The 18184-nt window shown below is 38.6% G+C and overlaps 1 protein-coding gene across 1 annotated transcript in view; it reads right to left on the bottom strand.

The window, feature by feature from the left end:
- Positions 1–2923: 2923 nt before the first annotated feature.
- The window catches only part of LOC124553639 (D-3-phosphoglycerate dehydrogenase), a 76167-nt gene continuing 60906 nt past the window's right edge, over positions 2924–18184 (bottom strand). The window contains exons 6-10 of the mRNA XM_047127510.1: positions 17143–17249; positions 13851–14059; positions 9842–9999; positions 7845–8066; positions 2924–4350 (exon numbers count right to left, since the gene is read on the bottom strand). Coding sequence (XP_046983466.1) covers positions 4046–4350; positions 7845–8066; positions 9842–9999; positions 13851–14059; positions 17143–17249 — 1001 coding nt within the window. The 3' untranslated portion in view covers positions 2924–4045. The remainder of the gene's footprint in view (positions 4351–7844; positions 8067–9841; positions 10000–13850; positions 14060–17142; positions 17250–18184) is intronic.

Here is an 18184-nt window from a genome sequence, read left to right as displayed (position 1 = left end):
TTTATTTCCTAAAATTCTGCATTTAACAGTTCAGCAAGGAATGTCATATGGCCAATGACAGCAACAAATCCATTGTTTGTTACTGTTCCACTGTTATTAAGCCTGTACATTTTGCGAAATCTACTGGTGGCTATTCACAGATTTAAACACAAAAAATGTGCTGCTTGTTGAGTTGTTAGGCAAGTCCACTAATTTTTGTAGCTCAACTAGAATGATAGTAATATTAATTTTCAGCTGACAGCATCATTATTGCAGTATGTGTGATCAGGACCTGTCCTTTCTTTCCCATTCTACGAGTATTTTTGTGGGAACATTAATTCTAGAAGGAAGACAAATAGCTTTCTATAAACTGATCATACATCTTTTTGGAAGTGGAGAAGAATAAAACAACACAATGTTTTGAGACATATAGCATTTTGTAACATAATGTGTTTGACTGCTGTAACTTATATTTACAATTCACAAGAAAAGTTTGGATTACTTCTTCTGTAGTATCAAAAATAAACCATTTTTTCTAATGAATCAATCTCAAAAATTTTGTTTCAAATGTACTAAAATATTATGTTCATATACAAATCTCTGTACAAACACTTTCATGTAATCTATGTACATAATTATCATTAATAAAAATGTGCTTTAAAACTTCTGTAATTATGATATGCAAAATTGCTTCTGAACAGGTAGAGAATTTATAACAAATCTTTTGTGAGATGAAGAAAATGTGTTCCTGATTTTATATTAATTAAGACACTGTTAACGTTGTGGATAAGTTAGTGTGGTATCTCTAGCCTTTGTCATTACTGTGCATTAGTGATAAATGTTTATATGTGGATAATCAAGTTGGAATTGAACCAACACTGTCTGGTCTACAATTAATAGTTTTACAGCTCATTTTAAACTTCAGACAACTTATACGTATTTCTATAGCAATGAATATGACTGAGCATTCTTCTCTCTTTTTTTCTGTTTAGCTCTTTTGTGTCATATTTAACTCTGGAAAAAAACCTTACATTTTCTTGTTAAATGCTTATTCGCCATTTCAAATGAGGAGATACTGCACTATTACAAATATTGAAGTCGTGGTTTTAGGTACCAATTTTATTACATTGTTTAACTAACATTTGGATTACTTTCTTTGAAATGCTTGAAAATAAACTGATTCTGCACTGGAGAATCTATTCCACTGCAGCTATTAAGTCTGCTTACATAAGCCTCATGTGGTATGTCACACAAAATCTATGGTACCAGTAAAACAAGTTTCCTGGCAGTGAGAAACTGAGTGATTTGATATAAACATCTTTCTTATGTGTAAAAGTAAAACTAATTAATGATTTTATATGCTAACTGGAAACATGGAAAAACTTTATTGAAAAGTAATTTGTTAATAAAAGTTCTGATACCATTAAATATTATATATTATTTTATTGTAAAAACCTAGAAAAAAGCGTAATTAATATGTTGTAGAAAAGGTATAAAAAAGAATTACACTCACATCACTATAGTAGAAAGGTATAAAAAAGAATTACCCTCACATCACTACCAATGAGATTTTGTTACATATGTTCATTGTCAGTGAAATATCTGATATTTTATAACAGAACTTATATTTCCAAGAAATTTAAGTGATTTAAGAATGACCACTAAGTAATGTAGTCTTGAAACTAATTTATGGGAAGTTTGGGTTCGTGTCAGGATGGTAATGAATTGAGTAATAACTGATTTTTAAAATCGTTCATTTTTATTTTATACACGGCACTACTCTCATACAGAAAAATTACAGTATTACAGTAAAAAACTATCTTCTGATATATTCAATTATTTTCTTTATTTCTAATAATGTAAAATGGAAGAATGCAATGGCATTTGATTTTTAAATAAGGGTAGATATAGGTACAAAAAATTACAGTTATTAAGACTATCAAGACAAAAATGTCAACTACAGTCTCGAAAGAAATATTGCCACAACCATAGGCTGTTAAGCTTTATGCATTTCACCACAGAACTAACATATGCTGCTGTAACAACTACAGCAATATTTATGGTGATGGAATGCTAAAAACAAAGGAATATTGATCAAATCATAGTATACTAGTATGTAATACATTAGACATTAATAAAAAGAAATGACAGTTAATTCTCACTGTATGTAGATGTGGACAGACAGATAGTATACTTAGGGACACATTTAATAGAAAAACAAAAAGTTGGCCTTCTTCCTAATAGACCATTTTTGTCAGTTTTAAGTGGCAGTTTCTCATCTTCTTTATGAGCTTTTATACAGAAAATTTGATGTGCAGTTTATTAATTAAGATAATTTATTCAAATTTTGGACTTTAAGAAACATGGATAATAAATTTCTGTTCTAATCCTAAAATGTATGGTTCCCTGATATAAACACAGTTTTTGCACAATGTATTTGATGTCACTACACAGAATGAATTTCACTGCTATGATTAAGACCGACATGATTGAATACAGAGAACTCAGCCTGTAGAATAACTGGTAAGTTCTCCTGTGTCGGACTATGCTTCTTTGGCGTTATCAGTTCATATTTTCCAATCTTATAACTTCTTCTGTATTAAATCATTTTTTTATTTCATGATGAAATTAGATCCACAAAATGTCATTGTTCAAGCAAAGTTTTTACCTTCACAGTACATGAATATCACAGCCATTGATTACAACACACCACAAAAATCATTGTATCAGTCAAACGCCTTCTCTTAAACAAAAATTTGCAGATCAAAATATTAAAAATACATTATGAAAATATATGTTAGAGCTCACAGAAAAACTGAAGTAGAAGCAAAAAACTTCAAGTTTTCATAAAGCTAATTTCATGAATCAGGTTTCACTGCAAATTAAATTACAGCACAATATGGTAGGAAGTCTTATTTATAATACTGTGAGAACATTTCATTTGAAATTAGTTGGAATGCACTAGTATTTATATGATCTTTTTTTTTTTTTTACCAAGCATTATTGATGCAATCTGTAATCAGTAAAATAAATTAATGTATTGTTCACTTTTTCTTTTAAATAGTTGCCTGAAACATTAAGGCTTTATTGGGTAAGAATGAAAAGTTTTGTCCAATCAGCTAGATGCATGTTATACTATCAAATCTGGTGAAAAACAGAGGGTAACAAGTTTTTACGGATCTTGCTCATTGTTTTATTACAAGGAGAGGTAAACATTGGTGCCTAGTCTCAATGAATACTTCAAAACGAAATTATAAATTTAAAGTGGGTGCTCAGCATGCTTCTGGAATGCCTGGAGATATTACAATATGTGAGAGACATACGACTAAGGCGAGAACTGTCATGGTAGTAATATACTCCTAGCATATGTGGTGGCACAAAGCTGGAACATCACCAGCAACTTCAACTAAATGTGGTAGAAATATGGTTTATTATGTGGGAAAAATACCCTGCTGGGGTAAAACACCTCCATCGCACTTAAAATTAGGATGGGCTGGGACAGGAGTTACACACAAAAATAATAGAAAGTGAGCTATAATAGTACATAATCCACAGCATTCTGTTATTACGACAATTGTTGACAGTCTTGATGACATTTGACGAATAGGTGTCATGGTGAGAGCTGAGGGGGGTAAGGGGATGATGTGTAATGTGGACTGTTTGGGTGTGCGGAGTAATTTCAACACATCACATCCTATCTGGAGATACACCCACCTAGCAAATGAGAGGTATTAAGGCCACCTGCAAAGGATACTGGTGTCATTGACTAATAAGTGTCAGTCCTGATGACATTTCTGCCCCACTGGTGTGGTAGGGAGTAGGAACAAGGTGACTTAAAAAAAAAGTAACTGGGCAACAATGGATAATCAGCTAAGAGCTGACCGATGGCAGTTCATTTCAAAATTTCATTCCTTACCAGTTACTACAGTTTCAGAGCACCAGGCAGTAGTGTCACATAATTGTTACAAAACACACTTCAAGAAGTGAGATGAATGCTGAAGACACAATTTGAGCTGTACTGGGCACAGTAGCTTCACAAATTGGGCAAAACAGCACAAGTGAATCTTCAGACGTCGACGACACCCGGGATGTTAACACGGGTCTCGACACGCTGCGTGGTGCGCACAGCGATCCAGGCATGAGAGTCAGTGGGTTGGCCTTTGGCCGGCTCCATGACAGGGGCAGCTACAGAGACACCGGTAATGGAAGCGGAGGCAGAGGCCAGTGCCCCCAACACAGCTCCAAGTGCTGAGGCGGCAGAGGCGGCACGGAACAGGCGCAGAGGTGCGCCCCCACCGAGGGCAATGCCACCGTCGAAGACGCAGCCGTCGACAGAGAGCAAGAGGGGCCGGTTGTCAGCACGGACCGTACCTGGAAGTACACCGGCATCAATTGTCATGCATAGTAGTGGCATCAGTACCTGTCTGTACATAATATCTTGTTGTTGTGGTCTTCAGTCCTGAGACTGCTTTGATGCAGCTCTCCATGCTACCCTATCCTGTGCAAGTTTCTTCATCTCCCAGTACCTACTGCCACCTACATCCTTCTGAATCTGCTTAGCGTATTCATCTCTTGGTCTCCCTCTACGATTTTTACCCTCCACGCTGCCCTCCAGTGCTAAATTTGTGATCCCTTTATGCCTCAGTCATGTCCTACCAACCGGTCTCTTCTTCTTGTCAAGTTGTGCCACAAACTCCTCTTCTCCCCAATTCTATTCAATACCTCGTCATTAGTTATGTGATCTACCCATCTCATCTTCAGCATTCTTCTGTAGCCCCACATTTCGAAAGCTTCTATTCTCTTCCTGTCCAAACTATTTATTGTCCATGTTTCACTTCCATACATGGCTACACTCCATACAAATACTTTCAGAAACGACTTCCTGACACTTAAATCTATACTCGATGTTAGCAAATTTCTCTTCTTCAGAAACGCTTTCATTGCCATTGCCAGTCTACATTTTATATCTTCTCCACTTTGATCATCATCAGTTATTTTACTCCCTAAATAGCAAAACTCCTTTACTACTTTAAGTGTCCCATTTCCTAATCTAATTCCCTCAGCATCACCCGACTTAATTCGACTACATTCCATTATCCTCATTTTGCTTTTGTTGATGTTCATCTTATATCCTCCTTTCAAGGCAGTGTCCATTCCGTTCAACTGCTCTTCCAAGTCCTTTGCTGTCTTTGACAGAATTACTTAGCAAAGGAATTATAGATGGAGGGAGAACCACTTTTACAAGTGGCTGTTAAAAACTCTTCTTTATTAACTTTCAACATTCATAGAATTTTCGAAATGTGCAACGTATGTATGAATCATATTTAAGTGTGTGTAAGCTGTCACATGTGATGGTGTCACAGTCACAGCCAAACCAGTTTGAAAGTGTGCGCTGCTGCACTGATCTGGATGAGTTCTTGTTGTATACTATGAGTGGACCTCTTGCATCACAGTTACAGCCTACCACAGTCAAAGTGTCCACCCCTACATTTATCCAGATGAGTTTACATTGTATACCATGAGTGAACTTCTCAATGTGGTAATAAAAAGTAATAGATAACACATTTATCAGCCGTGGTAATTTTATTTACCGAGACTTTCAACATCAAGAAGATAAAAATAAAAAGGTATAAAGAGTGTAAAAAAGAAAAGAGTTGCAGAATGAGAGGGAGCTGAGCAGAAACAATGAGAGCTATAGAGGAAGGAAGGAAGGAACATATATTGCATGCATAGAGGGGAATTTATGAGGAGGATACATAAACATGGCCAAAGAGAAACTATATAAACTCAGAGGAAGACATAGGATTCAAAAGAGCAGAATAGAAATGAGAAGGAATCTGGGAACTTCAAGCTAGAGAAGAATATTGAAGATTCAAGGATGAGCAATAAACCTGAGGAGGAGCAAAAGTTGATGATGTCAAATCTAAGGACAGTGACAAAATGAGAAGAAAGAGAAAGTCTAATTTCAAGAATAAGGAGATAACAAAGACTGAGGAAAACAATTACAAGAATTTGTAGACAAAAAGGAGAAGACTCAAGAAGGAACAGGTAAGAAACAAAGCAGGAGGAGAAATATAACTCAAATTAGGAGATATGAAGAATCAGAGAGAGCTCAATAAGAGTAAGCAGTATAGGAAGCAGGATCAGAAATTCATGATTTGGAGGTATAAGTCAAAGCAGAGTGAAGAAGGCAACATGAGGCTGACGAGAAATTAGCATGCCAGGAAATGATGAATGAGGCTGATGTAGAACAAAAATGGAGAAAGAAGTGGAATGAAAATAGGAATGTTATAGCAACAAAGAGTCTAGCATCAGAAGAGAGAATATATAAATAAAAAACAGGAGTAGCAATATAACCAATGCAACATTTTGATGGAAGAAAAGACAGAGAATAAAGAGATAAAGCGAAGGACAATGAGAATTTGCTGACATATAAGAAGGAGAGAAAGGAATCAAATAAGTGGAAGGCGCAATCTTGATGGATACCTCAATTGTGAGATAACATTTCTGCTGTATATATGAAGGGCTTATTTCAATAGTGGTACAAGTCCATTTTTGTTCATTGTGAGATACGGAGTCCTAAAGTTAAATGAGCGCTGAAAAATCTGCAGTTGAGATACCAGAAATATTCAAGCATATAGCTTTTCGCTAGAGATGAACCTTTCTTTCTGTTTGTTTGGACCATTAATGTCAGAAGCATTATAGACAGAAAAGTGGAGGTAATGGACTTGTACCACTATTGAAATCAGCCCTTCATATCAACTGTTTAGTTACTTATATCATGGTTAGAAATTTTCTGTTGACCTCTGAAGCTTTAGTGAGAAGCTGATAGAATCTACAAGCTTCAGTGAATTCAAGAATGCTACCCATGAATGCCATGTGTTTGAGTTCCCTAGCTGCACACTGTTTTAGCTTTTCAGAGCTGGCTGTATGGATCAGATTGCCTTGTGCAACACTTGAAAAATATGGGTAACAGGAAACAAAGTCTACCACACGCTATTCAGTGTTGAACAACTGGTAAGTGGATATAAGAATGCTGATGGAATGATGGAGCAAGAAAAACTGAAAAGTAGTACATTTAAAGGAAATGACAGAGTAATCTGTAAAGGAAGTCCCACTAAAGAAAGAATAGTCCAAGGGAGGAGTGAATGGATGTGCAGTTTGATGAAATGGTGAAGGAAGAAGAAAGTAGAGTAGATTTAGGTGAAGTAATTAGAAAAAAAAAAGTGGTAGAGTTTGGGAAGTAAGGTGGGATGTTCTAAGCAGATCCCAATAAAGAGAGATGGCAGATATGGGAGAAGTAAAGATGCATGCAGATGCATGAAATGGTAAAGGAATTACGAAGGAGAGTAGAGTTAGGTAAGGCAGCACAAAATAAACCAGAAACTGGTGGAAATGAAGAAACTAAGTAAAAATTTTGTAAGAAGGAACCACTGAAGAGAGCAGGGGCGTATGGGAGAAGTGGACAGATGTGCAGTTGACTGAAATGACGAAAAAAGTGGGAAGACAAGCTAGGGGACTGAGGAAGAAACCAAACACTGATGGATTCAGGGGAAATAAGAAATAATGATGTAAGCAGAGTCCACTCACTCAGTAGAAACAGGATGCATGGGAGAAGTGAACAGGTATGCAATTCAATGCAATTGTGGAAGAAGTAGGAAAGAGTATAGAGGAAGTTTGAGTTGTGTAGGAGAAACTCAAAAATAGAAGAAAATACGGAAAAATTAAGGAGGAAATAAGAAAGAGGTTGTGAGGTGATGGCACTGAAGAAAGGAGTGATGCACGGGAGAAGTGAACAGATGTGCAGTTGAATGAAATAGTGCAGAAAGTAGACAGCAGAGCAGAGTGAGGAGGGGAAGACTCACCAGTGACGGCATGCACCTCGCCGCTGGCCTGCTGGATTTTGACAGTGACTGTGGTGTCGTCTCCCTGGCTGCCAGCAGAGGCCTTCTCGGATGTCACTGTGACACCCATGTCGCGCGCCAGTGCTGGGGCGTTGACCAGGTTCAACCCATTCGGTGTGCGCCCAGACAGCAAACCAGTAACGGCTGCCGTGGCAACGAAGGTCAGCCGCTCACTACCAGGGCCTGCCAACATTAGACAAGGCTTCACTTACCATGAGTTCCACATCAGTCAGCATACTAGCTGTTCCTAATTGAGTGAAGTAAAGCCAAAAAAACAAGTGGCGAGAAATTTGAAGAGGAATTAGAAGAGTAACATACATCCAGATGAAACAATTATGAACTAGCGTGTTATGTAACATCAAGTGAACTTATTTAAACACCCAGTATGTGTGTACATGAAAATTACACATGAAAATTATTTCTGTCAGAGCTAAAGACCTATAGTTTTGCTTTCCTTGTGGCATGGCAACAGACCTTTTCTATACACAAATTCCAATGTATGACTTTATTTTCTTAGTGCACTGTACAACCCTGGAGATGAATAATATGAACGATATGACATGACGAATCAGTGATTAATTTCTGCATGTTGTTTATTTCAAACAATAACTTTCATCACAGCCAAACAATATTGCCTTTACATTATGACACAAAGGCTTACATTTCAATATTCAGCCAGTGATTGATACTAATGTACTCAATAAAACCATTTCTTAAGTTGATGCCACTATAGTAAATGAGTCTCAGAAAATTATGACTGTAGTCCAGTCATAAAAGGAAGGTTCAAAGGGCCCTCAATGAAAATGTGGTCAAACAAAAGTACTGAACACAATCAAGCCAATAAATTAAACAAACTGAAAATCAAAAAAAGTCATAATAAGTATGGGTCACAAGGACAATGTGGCTGTTCTGATACATGATGACAATTACATTGGCAAAAGATCAGATATTTTTCGTGGAAAGTAATACTGTCAATATAGAAAGAGAGCCAACAAGCAAATTTCAAAGTGAGATAAAAGAAAAGATAGACAATAGTTATTTCTTGTTCATAGAAGAAGAAAAACATAGATTGAAACTAATGAATCTGAAAAGACCTGGACTTTGCTGACAAGTAAAACTAAATAAGCAAAAAAACAGGATTTGGCAAATTGTGCATAACACGTTGTGCCCTAACAACAAAATCAATAGGAATTGTGACTGAAAACTGAAAGCTGTGTATATATTCAAACAAACAAGTAACATAAGAAGTTGTTACGCATTTGCTAAAGAAGTGAAGGATTTTGTTATACCTATGGAGGTATCTATAGCCTCTTTGGAAGTAACCAAAAATGGTGATCAGTGACTGAAAATAATTGTAGTAAAAGTGCCATCATGATTTCAGGCTCTCAGTATCCCATTATGTCAATTTCTTATGAAAGCACTGTCAACTGTGTGGTATTTGATCATGATGATGTATCTTTGTGTCCTTTGCATGTCTATAAACCATCGTTAACAAGATCCAAGAAGCTGAGAAATAGATGTAATTAAACCTCCACAAGAAGACAGCCATTTCATATGAACTTGCCAAGACTGTAAGTCCCTCTCCCCCCCCCCCCCTTTAAACCAGCTAACCAAGACTGTAGAAAGCCTATTTAGTATCTATGTGTACTTATGTTAAATTTTTTGTGTTGCCATTGTAACCTGAAGATGAAGTTTGTGCCTCAAAACATGTTATTTCATTCAATAAATTAAGTAAATTGACAAATAATTGTGAGTAGTAGTGGTCTCTGAAAAAACGTATTCGTATTTGTGTCTCACAGTCGACAAATAGACAATACAGCTTTAAAAATAGTATCATACGTCAGAGTTACATAACATTTTAGAAAAGTTGTAGAGCAAACGGACAAATCCTCAGTACCACCAAGGCGCTGTCACAACCTGTAAGACGAGACCACCAGCAGTGGTTATGATGGTCTTACCAGAGGCTGTGACGTTGATGGCCGTCCCGGGCAGCGAACCCTGGACCAGACGGGCGGCCAGTGAGCCCAGCTCCTTTGCCAGCTGGAGCCAGGGCTGATTCCCCTCGTCCAGTGATGCAGACAGTGCGGGTGCGTTCACAACACCTGTCAGCTGGAACCTGCACAACAGCAGAAGCAACAAAATCAGGTGGCTGTCAGTGCGGGCCCTCCAAAATATAACAAGGAACTTAGATTGCTGCAGGTTCTCAGCCACTTCTCACAGAGCTAGTAGTATTTGTACTAGAGTGTTTATGTAGCTGACGATTAGCACCTGTCGGGCTACCAGATAGCGGTGATTCTTAATGCCATATTTCAATTGCAGTGTCAGATTCTACAAGTCATTTTCTTTTGGATTAAGATTGAGTGATTTAGCGGGTCACTCCAGATGACAGAACACCCTGGGTCTACGTCAAACTAGGAATGTATACATGCAGCCCTGTCAGTATGGCTGCTGTCGTCTTGGTAGGTGGGGGTGTCCACTGCACATTCATGAAGAAGATTTAAAAGAGAGGACAAGCCAGAAATGTTGAAACAAACATCATAATTGATGTTCATGGTGTGTCAAATGAATATTGCTAAGTCATGGTACAAATATCAGCCCTATGAACAGTAATCTCACATGCTTCAATGGGTTAGTGTGAGTCTTTCCACTGGATGCCACTACAGTGATTTGTGCGACCCTGACTGCCCCAGTTATCCATCTGGGGAAAGGGGACCTATTGTTTAACGTGGAATCCAGTGGAACGCCACAGCAGTAGCTCTGCCCTGAGTTGCACCTTACATATACTGTGATTTAAACATTTCACTGGACCATCAGTGTGCTCAACATGTTGCATCATCTGAAAAGAGCCAAAATCGTGACTCCTCGGACTACATCACACATCTCCAGTCGGCTGTTGCCTAGTTTCTGTGTTGATGGCAGATTCAAGTGCGACTGTGCTGTCTCTTTCACTACGTTCACTCACTTGAGGTTTCTTGCAGTCATAGACAACAGCATTTCCTGTTGGATTTGAAACCATTGACAATGTGTGACACTTGTCTCCCTCTCTGTCAGCTGGGATCCTTCTACGAGCACAGTTTTTGTGGTTTGTTACATGGCTGTGGGTGGTACACCATTCCTTGTAGACACACTGGACATGCCACACTGGTACACCAATAAGTCATGGGCCCATACGGTGTTAACACAGTAGTGTCACAAACAGCAGTGGAGCCACAGTAACTCGAGTTTCAAATAAGAGAAAAGCGCATCCAAACTTTCTCCCACCTAGTAAAAGATGATGAATGGACAACTGCTGTGACTTTACTGAAATGAAAATCGCAGACAACCCTTTTTTTGAGAAAATCATCAGTACCAGCTGTAAGTAGCCTGTTTGTATGTTGCCAGTGCTATAGACTGCTTTAATATTGCTGACAGCCCTCATTGCCCTCACCGAGAGATTCTGTGGTTGTATGGACTAGCAGTTAGCAAGTGGATAGGAAAGTGTATGGACATGATATTTTTAGTGGCGACTCTGTGTTGGTAGGACATGCATTGTAAAGTGAGGTGAAATGGAGTGTTCATAAGAAAATACACAAGGAAATGTATGAGGATAGATGTTTGGTTGATATTGTTTGGGCAGTGGAATTATTGACAACTACAGACTTATTGGAACTTGATGTCAAATGAATAAGGTAAAATTTTCTAAATACATTGTTTGCTCTTCAATAAAATCTTTCTTTTGCTAACCATACACCTCCTTGTAGTTAGAGCTCCGAGTAGTTAGAATCTTTTTATGTAGCTAGCCGTAGTTGCTACTTGCTGTAATTGCTGTAGTTTGTGTTATGAAGATTTTCTATGAGGTAAGTGACTTATGGAAAAAAATGGGGTTTGCACTGTTGGGATTCGTGATTGAAATAAGTTTAGGCAATTAACAGAGTTGGAGGTAGTTTCATATTTCTTTAATTTCATGTTTTTTCAATTTGTATTATTGTTAGGATTTCTTGAAATACAGAGCCATTGTTTTGTGTTAATTATTGGAAGTCATGTTTTCAATGTATAGTAGTCAGATAATGTTGGGCTTGTATATTGTGGGTAATAAATGAATAGGTTATCTCCATCAGGGAAAATTCTGTAGATCTGTGTTTAATAAAAATAATTAAAGAGATATTTTCGCGGCCTAATACAATATGACAAAATGCAGGTGGCTCATCAAGATCGAAAAAAGTGTGAATGTGCCCTGCAAGTTGAACAACATCTTGAAATGGGATCTTGGTGGCAGTTTCATGTAGCTGTATGAACATTCTGCATACTGTACTCCTGTGGGGGCTGGGGTATGTAGCATCAAAACAAGCATGTTAATTTGTTTCACTTTTACCATGGTTTTATTAAGTCCCTGTCTTGTATATCTGTTTGATACAAATTTTGTAATTGGTTTAAAGTTAACTTTCTGATGAATTAGAGGACTGAAATTTCAAATGTAACTCAGAACTGGATGACAATGCAACATTAAACTGCTTTTGTGTCAGCCTTTTCGGTAGGGATGGGGGTAGGTTTGAAAAAGTTTGGTGATGCCTGACATGTTGGCTGCCCTGCGACAGCAACATGTTGTGTGGGTAGGATTAGAATATGTTGCAGATAGTATCTGAGATGACAGGCACAGATGAGCAAAGACAGCGGGAAGATAAGATGGATATTTCGTTTTTATTTGTCTGAGTCTTCGGTACAAATTTCGCTTTACAGCTCAGTGCTTGGTGAAAAAGCAATATTAACTCGCTTTATCACCTGGTGTGTATTGAAGAATAGTTTGTTTACCACACTCATTTCCCAGTGAGCTAGAGAGGTGAAACTTTCAATATGTGAAACATACACTATAGCTCAGAATTGGGTGAGTGCTAGATTAACTCATTTTCTTTTCTGGTACATGTCAGAAGCTACTTTGTGTATCTCTACCCTTTCCCCCTTTTTCTGTTCCGGTCACAAATGTTTTGCAGAAAGCAGAATTGCTGGTAAATCTCTGTGCGAGCACAAATCTCTCTTAACTTTTAGTTTCATGGTCTTTTCATGAGATATACGTAGGAGGAAGCACTACATTTCTTGGGTCAGGTGAGGGGAGACTGAAATAAACCTGAAAATTACCATGTCTCCCTTATTATCTCATCAATACGTTTGAAATCTATTAAAATTTTCAAACATACAAGAGTAAAAGCAGAACATAATTATTTAAAGGAAAAAGAATTTTAAATGTACCATCCTTTTAAATTAGATCAGAAAGTTCAAAATGATTTCGCACAGCCTTGTATAGATTCCTAACCCAATACAGATAGTCCTGGAAATTTGTGATTGTGAACTTTTTAAGAAGTACTTGTAAGATTTAAAACAATAACTACGGACACTTGCAGTATGCATAATTCATGTCCTTACTGGTAAGTAGTGTATCTGTAGCTAAGTTTTCCCTTTAAATTTTACAAGTATTTGCATAGCTATAAAAATTTCACAGCCACACGTTTTCAGAACTATCTACAGACTCTCTATGTGGCTAGGAGAAATTTGAAAATGTAGTGTGTTAAAAATTCGCCTTCATTTACATAATTATTTAGTAATTCAATCACAAAAGTTTTTGTGACTGATGAGTAGGCATATCCGTACATGACAGTTTGTTTCTGCCATTGTGTGGTCTGTCAATGGTGGCTCACATTACTTCACTAATCCCACACAAATATGCACCACCTCATTGTCTTCACTCACGTCAGCAGTGAATGGCCCCATGATGACACAGTGCCAGTTGTACACCTCTTACAGTGATCCAAAGCAACCACAGAGATTAGTCAACTGTCTCGTGAGCTTGCGTCTGCCATATCAGAGGCCCCAGCAGTTCGTGCAGCTGTAATTCACAGCTAGTTCGGAGGTCCCCCGAGGTTCTACTGGAGGGTCGCGATGTGAGTCCACTCGGGCGTATCGAGAGGTGAGGCAGGCAGGCGTGCTGCGACTCACCTGGCCCTCTGCGCGGCGGGCACGGTGGCGGAGAGTGCCACCAGCTGCTCGGCCGCCTCCCTGGCGACCCGCCGCTGCGCCTCGGCGGTGCTGGCGCCCAGGTGGGGCGTGGCCACCACCTGCGGGTGACGCACCAGCTCCAGCAGCCAATCGGAGCGTGGCGGCTCCTCCGTCAGCACGTCCAGTGCAGCGCCACCGCAGCGGCCGTCCTGGAAAACGGCATCACATTATTAGGCGCCCAGCAAGAAGTGTTACTATATGCAGTGTTCTCTATGTGCTTCCACAAGCGACCTTCTAAAACAAAAACAGGTAGATATAATAGATACGTCAATTAGAGTTAGGTTTCATAATGGAAGAAAGACCTGAGAAAAACTGAGATATATTCATACGATTCATCAACCTATAAAATCTGATGGCAATGTGAAATAGTGCAAGACATTCAATAGACAATACGCATAAGAACTGAGAGGGAACAATAAGAGTGGAAGAGCGAGAATGAAGTGATCAGACTACAAAGGGTATAAGACTATGTTGGATTTTTCCCTCTACTTTTCAACTTATACATCAGAGATGACTGAAATAAAAGAAAGGTGCAGGAGGGGATCAAAATTCTGGGTAAAGGTTTTGTCGATGATAATATTCAGTGAGAACATTGCTAGCCTCAGGAAAAGGAGAAAGAATTATGGACTTGCAGAAGAAAATAAAGAGCCTAATGAATATATACTATGGATTGAGAGTAAACTGAGGAAAGATGAAGTAGTAGAGTAGCACAAATGTAATTAGCGATAAACTTAACATCAAAATTGGGAATCCAAAAGTGGAAAAGGTGAAAGAATTCTATTACCTAGGAAGCAAAGTAATACGCGACATACCCAGCAAAGAGCAGACTAGCACACTAATGCTGCAGTTAATTCAACAAATACTTACAATATTTTTAAGCCTTTTGAAAGCATCCTTTAATGAAAATTGTGACACTGAGCACTTAGCTGTACAGCTCCAACAAGTTCAAAAACTGGCTTGTCGTCTGGGATGGCTTGCACAATTTTGGTATGGACCGTACTTAAGACAATTCTCTGCAGCAGTTTATAGCGAAATCTAAGGAAATAATGCGTCCAACTGTGAAAAGGCTGCCAAATCTTGGCTGGGTGAATGACAGCCACCGATACCCTGCAGCACACTGTAAATGCCTGAATCTGTCCTCGTGTATTTTCAAGGGCAACATAACTACTCAATCTTTTATTTGTAGAAAAAGTGTCCTGGAGTGTCGCATGCCAACTCCTCTTTAATTTCCTCAACTGGAATATTTACAATAGAATTAACTCTTCCAGTGACATTGCTGCTCCTCGCTATACACTCAAATAAAATTCGAAGGATGATAGGTTTTCGACGTCCATTTGAGGCGAGTTTATTGGAGACAGAATACAAGCCCACACTGGGAAGCAAATCAGCCCTTTCATTTTCAGTGGACACATGGAAACCACAGGGAACAATGGACAAAGATGTGAACCCCCATTCCTACTGAAAGTGAGTCCTGTGACGTAGAGGCTGAGGTTCAGTCAGAGGCCACCCGAGATCTTCCCACAGAGCTGGATGTGACACTACTCTAGTCCTGTTGTGGAAGATGTGAGGGGATAATGAGCACTGGTCACGTGTTTTTCGCTTCACAGGGCGACCACAAGTACAACTCACATAATTGGCAACCAAAAAGTTACCGTTTGAGTAAGTTGCTGCAGCCTGTGTGTAACCCAGCATGACTCCATTGCTAGTATAAGCACTGACATGAAGGCAAGGGGTTGGAGTGGCCTCTGAACAGAGACTTTTTCCATTGCTCATTATATATTTTCATTGTTTCTTTTACTCACCTATAAGCCCCAATCTCTCTACTTATATCTGTGCATCACCCTACATTTCTCTCTATATTTCTATCATTTTGTCTGTAGAGTGAAAGATGAAGGTTGTTGTTGTTGTGGTCTTCAGTCCTGAGACTGGTTTGATGCAGCTCTCCACACTACTCTATCCTGTGCAAGCTTCTTCATCTCCCAATATGTACTGCAGCCTACATCCTTCTGAATCTGCTTAGTGTATTCATCTCTTGGTCTCCCTCTACGATTTTTACCCTCCACGCTGCCCTCCAATACTAAATTGGTGATCCCTTGATGCCTCAGAACATGTCCTACCAACCGGTCCCTTCTTCTTGTCAAGTTGTGCCACAAACTCTTCTTCTCCCCAATGCCATTCAACACCTCATTAGTTATGTGATCTACCCATCTAATTTTCAGATTCTTCTGTAGCACCACATTTCAAAAGCTTCTATTCTCTTCTTGTCCAAACTATTTATCGTCCATGTTTCACTTCCATACATGGCTACACTCCATACAAGGTATATCACTATATTTCTTTTTTTACTCTGTCTGTCTGTTGCTCTCTGATTCTACCTCATGTTTCACTTCATTTCTATTTATGTATCACTCTACATTTCTATCTTCCTCTCTACATTTCCATCATTCACCCAATCTCCAAGTGCCCATCTCTCAGTATCTTTCAGTTATACTTCAGTTCTGCCTGTACATCTCTCTCCTTTTTATTTTTCCCTCCATCTCTCTGTGAGTATCACTCAATTTTCAACTTTTCTCTTTATCTCTATCAGTGTATCAGTCTTTCATGCTATTCTACTGGTGCATTGCTTAAGATGTTGTTGCACACTGCTCCATATTTTGTATATTTCTCTCTATAACTCTCTTTATATTTAGACAGGTTTTTATCTTTCACTATTTCATTGCATATTTCTTTATATTTTTATCACCCAATGTATCTTTCTCTCAAGCTGTATCTATGTATCTCAATATATTTCTGTTTTTCTCTTCATTTCTATCTACATATCCCTCCATATTGCCGGCTGCTGTGGCCGAGCGGTTCTAGGCGCTTCAGTGCGGAACTATTCTGCTGCTACAGTCACAGGTTCCAATCCTGCCTCAGACATGGACGTGCATGATGTCCTTAGGTTAGTTAGGTTTAAGTAGTTCTTAGGGAACTGATGACCTCAGATGTTAAGTCCCATAGTGCTTAAAGTCATTTGAACCCTCTATATTTCTATCTTTCCTCTATCTTTGTATACTCTGTATGTGTGCCATATGCATTCACTGAGATAATACAAGTGACCAAACTTACTAATTTCAATAAACTGACTATACCAGGTGAGAAAAAGTAGAAAGATAGACTTTCACTACATATGTTCTGAGCTGCATTCTGCAGCTGCCATTGAGTCAGATATGAGTGGATGTATGGTACTTACATTTAGAGCCACCAGCAGTGCCTTCTCATGGATGATCCCTCCTCTTGCGACATTGACGATGCGGACACCACGTTTGCATTTGCTGAGCACTTCATCATTAATCAGATCTGTAACATGCAAGCATCAAAGAATGTTACTTCAGCAACATAATGTGTAGTGTTTGATGAAGTTAACAAATTATACTTACAACGACCAGTTACGCATCCCATATGAAATGTAATCCTTATATCACCTTAATGCTTTAACTATTCTAAAATTCCTTAGTAAGCCAGGTTATTTCGCTTCGAGAGGCCACAACAGAACATTAGAAATGTAAATATTTTTTGGCAGAAAAGTGGATTAGTTATGTCAGTGATGCCTTACACATATGTCTTGTAATAGGCCCAGCACTTCAAATGTATTGACTGACAAAAAAATGTTCCACACTATTTGTATCGAAAAGTAACTTTAAGCCTTGAAAGTATTATCTATCAAGATACTGCATGGAACAGTTGACTACAATAATTACAACATAACTATGTGTTCTTTAACTTTATAACTTGTAGTTTACCATTGATGACAGTTGTTAAGTCTTGCGCCCATCTTATACAGGGTGAGTCACCTAACGTTACCGCTGGATATATTTCGTAAACCACATCAAATACTGACGAATCGATTCCATAGACTGAACGTGAGGAGAGGGGCTAGTGTAATTGGTTAATACAAACCATAAAAAATGCACGGAAGTATGTTTTTTAACACAAACCTACGTTTTTTTTAAATGGAACCCCATTAGTTTTGTTAGCACATCTGAACATATAAACAAATACATAACCAGTGCCGTTTGTTGCATTGTAAAATGTTAATTACATCCGGAGATATTGTAACCTTAAGTTGACGCTTGAGTACCACTCCTCCGCTGTTCGATCGTGTGTATCGGAGAGCACCGAATTAGGTAGGGATCCAAAGGGAACGGTGATGGACCTTAGGTACAGAAGAGACTGGAACAGCACATTACGTCCACATGCTAACACCTTTTTATTGGTCTTTTTCACTGACGCAC

This window comes from Schistocerca americana, chromosome 11, assembly GCF_021461395.2.
Source record: "Schistocerca americana isolate TAMUIC-IGC-003095 chromosome 11, iqSchAmer2.1, whole genome shotgun sequence".
Lineage (NCBI taxonomy): Eukaryota > Metazoa > Arthropoda > Insecta > Orthoptera > Acrididae > Schistocerca > Schistocerca americana.
Note: the sequence above shows the minus strand (reverse complement) of the source record. Positions and strands in the feature narration are given on the sequence as shown.